At 31.7% G+C, this 5,000-nt stretch overlaps 1 protein-coding gene across 3 annotated transcripts in view; it reads right to left on the reverse strand.

The window, feature by feature from the left end:
• The window catches only part of tcf4 (transcription factor 4), a 226,465-nt gene that overhangs the window by 170,841 nt on the left and 50,624 nt on the right, over positions 1-5,000 (reverse strand). For all 3 annotated transcript variants that reach the window (XM_079834184.1, XM_079834183.1, XM_079834185.1), the window contains one exon: positions 3,202-3,298. In XM_079834184.1, coding sequence (XP_079690310.1) covers positions 3,202-3,298 — 97 coding nt within the window. The remainder of the gene's footprint in view (positions 1-3,201; positions 3,299-5,000) is intronic.

The raw sequence follows: 5,000 nt of genomic DNA on the forward strand, positions 1-5,000 counted from the left end.
CGCTGGGTTAAAACAACCCAATCGCTGGGTTAAAACACCCAATCGCTGGGTTAAAACAACACAATCGCTGGGTTAAAACAACCCAATCACTGGGTGAAAACAACCCAATCGCTTGGTTAAAACAACCCAATCGCTGGTTAAAACAACCCAATCGCTGGGTTAAAACAACCCAATCACTGGGTGAAAACAACCCAATCACTGGGTGAAAACAACCCAATCGCTGGGTTAAAAACAACCCAATCGCTGGGTTAAAACAACCCAATCGCTGGGTTAAAACAACCCAATCGCTGGGTTAAAACAACCCAATCGCTAAGACATTTTAGGCGGATTCGTCGATTGGCGGATTATGATTGGTCAGATCGCCTGTCAATCAAACTCGCGGCGAAGGGTGAATTGTTCTTCTGTGGTAAACATTATTTGCAACTTGCTTTTTTTTTCTCCATAATTATTTTAATTTGCACTAACAAATGTAGTTATTTACTCATCTCTCCAACAGAACAAACTTAGTAGAGATTAAAATGATAGTTATTTGAAGAAAAAAAAACGAATTAATTAATTAATTAAACATAAATATATAAATAAATACAAATAAAGCAAAATAGATATATAAATAAATTAAAACATTTAAATAAATTATATAGGAATAATAATATTAAATAAAATATATTTATAATAAAATAAAATAAGCAATTTACATAAAAAAAAACGGCTTTTACGTTCACATTTGAGTTCTGACTGTGTGGATTTTAAGAATCAAACAATCTTCCAATAATCTTATTATTTCCCCTACTTATATATCCAAAACTGCCATCATATGACTCTCATAATGCTAATCCTCGTCTCTAGTGCCTCATGATTATGAAAATTATGCTTTGTGACACAGGAAGTGATGTCACCGCCTGCTCACAGCTCTACAGAAAGGAAACGTGGAAGGACAAACCAAACACTCAAACAATCATCCACCCAACATCTGAGTAATATCCACATATTTCAAAGCCAGATTTTTACAATTCATGCCATTTCGTTGTGCAATTTATGCCAGATATAATTTACTTTTAATTGTATTAATCATTTTGGTTGCTCTAATTCATGTTTATGAGTTTTGAGCACATGTGTGCTACTAATACACAAAACACATTTAAAACAGCCAGACAAAATTAAGTATGACGTCAATATGCAGATTTGACGTCCAATCAAATGCTCTCTAGAAGGAGAATGCCCCTCCCACTGCCTAGCAATAGATTCGATCATGATTCACAGCTGTGATGTAAACAAAATGCTATTGGATATTTAAACAAGGACCCCGTGGATACGTTCCCACCCAACTTCCTGTTTCGACAGGAAATACAGCAACACAGGCAAGGAAACTATGTAGATCGAGCCATTTTCATTGGGTATTTTTTTGTTGTAACGTAATGCAACGTAATGTAACATAACGTAACAACGTAACACAACATAACGTAACATAACTTAACATATAACGTAACGTAACATATAATGTAACATAACATAAGATAACATATAATGTAACATAATATAACATAACGTAACAATGTAATGTTACAACGTAACAACATAACGTACTGTAGCATAACGTAGTATAACGTAACATAACATATAACGTAACGTAACATAACGTAACGTACCTTAACATAACGTAACATATATATCGTAACGTAACATATAACGTAACAATGTAACGTAACATATAACGTAACAATGTAACATAACAAAATGTAACAACATAAAGTAATGTACCTTAACGTAACGTACCTTAACATAATTTAACATATATAGCATAACGTAACATAACGTAACAAAACATACCTTAACATAACGTAACATATATAGCATGACGTAACATAACGTAACGAAACGTACCTTAACATAATGTAAGATATATTGCGTAACGTAACATAACGTACCTTAACATAACATATATAGCGTAACGTAACATAACGTAACAAAACGTACTTTAACATAACATAACTTATATAGCGTAACGTAACATAACGTAACGAAACGTACCTTAACATAACGTAACATATATAGCGTAGCGTAACGTAACATAACGTACCTTAACATAACATAACATATATAGTGTAACGTAACATAACGTACCTTAACATAACATGTATAGCGTAACAAAACATAACGTAACGAAACATACCTTAACATAACGTAACATATATAGCATAACGTAACATAACATTCCTTAACATAACATAACATATATAGCGTAACGTAACATAACGTAACGAAACGTACCTTAACATAACATAACATATATAGCGCAACGTAACATAACGTAACGAAACGTACATTAACATAACATAACATAACATATATAACGTAACGTAACATATAAAGTAACAATGTAACAACATAACGAAACGTACCTTAACATAACGTAACATATATAGCGTAACAATGTAACAACATAACGTAACGAAACGTACCTTAACATAACATATATAGCGTAAAGTAACAATGTAACAACATAACGCAATGAAACGTACCTTAACATAACGTAACATATATAACTTAACAATGTAACAACATAACGTAAAAAAAGTACTTTAACATAACGTTACATATATGACGTAACAATGTAACAACTTAACGTAACAAAACATATAATGTAACGTAGCATAAAGTAACATAACATAACATATAACGTAACGCAACAACATTAAACTAAAACAAACAACAACGTGCAAAAGAGAACGAATCTTTTCTAAGTTCCTTTAAAGTGTGCATTCATGAACGAGGGAGATCGGCTCATCCGCACATTAGAGTTAGCATGGTTTACGTCAAGCTTAATTAGCCTGGGCCGATTATATGACTCAATGACCATTTGCTCACTGGACGAGACAGAGACAGCCAGCGGCAAAGCACAGCATTGTGGGTAAATGAGTGTGATGTGACCTGGCCCGGTGCATTTTACCGCATAATACCACTGTAAAACCACAAACTATAGAAAAAAGAGCACAAGAGGAGAAGACACCCGGACAAGAAACACACAAACAGCATGAATCAAGAATCAAACGCGACCAAATCCTTCTCTGATTCACACTGATTCCCTAATGAATCATTCAGATGAATCAAACCAACCATCAAAAGAACAACTCATTCCCAATGGAGGCCAATCAGAAGAACCACAAATCCCATCATGCTCAGCTACAGGAGAGTTACTCTTACCTGCTAGTCTGGAGTTGGTGTATGGCGGAGAGATGCTGTCATGTGACCCCAGGTCCCGGCCGGGCATGTGACCGTACTGAGAGCCGTCAGCGTAATTCTGCAGGGGTCAAAGGTTAAAGGTCAAACAAACCTTCTAAATAACACATGGTGAATTTAAATGACACAAATGTATACATGACTATATAAAAAGAAAATTAAAATTAAAAATAATTAAATTATTATATAGTTAAAAAATTATTTTATATTTTATTAAGCCTATACATGGTTCAAAAACACAATACTGGGAATTTAAATTCATTAAATATATAAATGTTGCAATAAAAAATTATATTACATTATATTTAAAATAGATATAAATATTTAAGTTTTTAATGGCACAAACAATAAAGAGACTGAAGTCAATCTATTTTAAAGAGAAAAATATTAAATAAAAATTAATATGCATACATATACGTGGTTCAGTAAAATAAACATCATACATTAAAATGACAATAATAAATAAATCTATAATATAATATAAGAAATATAATATAAGAAATATAAGAAATATAATTAATATAATATAAGAAATATAATTAATATATCATAATATAATTATAATTAATATAATTAATATACTATAATATAATATAATTAATATAATTAATATAATATAATATAATATAATATAATATAATATAATATAATATAATATAATATAATATAATATAATATAATATAATATAATATAATATAATATAATAATATAATATAATTAATATAAAATAATTTAATTAATATAATATAATATAATATAATACATATAATATAATATAATAAATATATCATAATATAATATTTAATATAATTAATATAATATAATATAATTAATATAATATAATATAATATAATATAATATAATATAATATAATATAATATAATATAATATAATATAATATAATTAATATAATTAATATAATATAATATAATATTAAAATAGACAGATATTGAGGTGTTTAATGGCACAAATAACAAAGAGAGTGAAACTTCATGTATTTTTAAAGAGGAAAATATAAACAATAGAAACAAATATTACAGTTATTAATACAGTTGCTCTTATTGTGCACAATGTAATAACTTGTTTTGCCACTGAAGCGACTTTTCTTTTTGCCTCTTATTTTTCCGTTTGTAATGTCCACTTTAGGATCCAATCCTGATCCTGTCCAGCCTTACATCAGCTGAATATTCATAAAAACTGGCATAATTTAAATGAATGCTCATATGCTTCAGAATTAGTGTCAGTCGTGTGTGTGTGTGTGTGTGTGTGTGTGTGTGTGTGTGTGTGTGTGTGTGTGTGTGTGTGTGTGGCTTTCAAGGTAAACTAGTGAGTGTGTGGCGACACCTTAACCTTTGACTGTCATTGAGAAAGTGTTGTAATGTACTGCTTTGAACAGCTCATCGCGGCTCTCTGGGAATAAAGTGTGTTGACGTCCGGCTCTGGAAAGTTCATTCACAAAGTTGACGGGATGCTTTACATAAGGGTGAGATTTGACTTGATTTGCATTCGGCGGGCGTGTGGCGCTGAGAGTGTGTCCGGCGTGTGAAAGTGCTCCGTAAGCACGGCCTTGATTGACCTCGGCAGAGCTGATGCTGATTCTGCTGACGGCAGACCCTATCAGAGCCACCTTTGACCTTTCAGAGCCACCTTTGACCTTTCAGAGCCCGCGTCAAACCCAAGCCCAATCATGTCCAGATCACGTGCAGTAATGCAGCAAACGCTGAACCACACACACACACACACACACACACACACACACACA

This window comes from Gobio gobio, assembly GCF_949357685.1.
Source record: "Gobio gobio genome assembly, chromosome: 14".
Taxonomy (NCBI): domain Eukaryota; kingdom Metazoa; phylum Chordata; class Actinopteri; order Cypriniformes; family Gobionidae; genus Gobio; species Gobio gobio.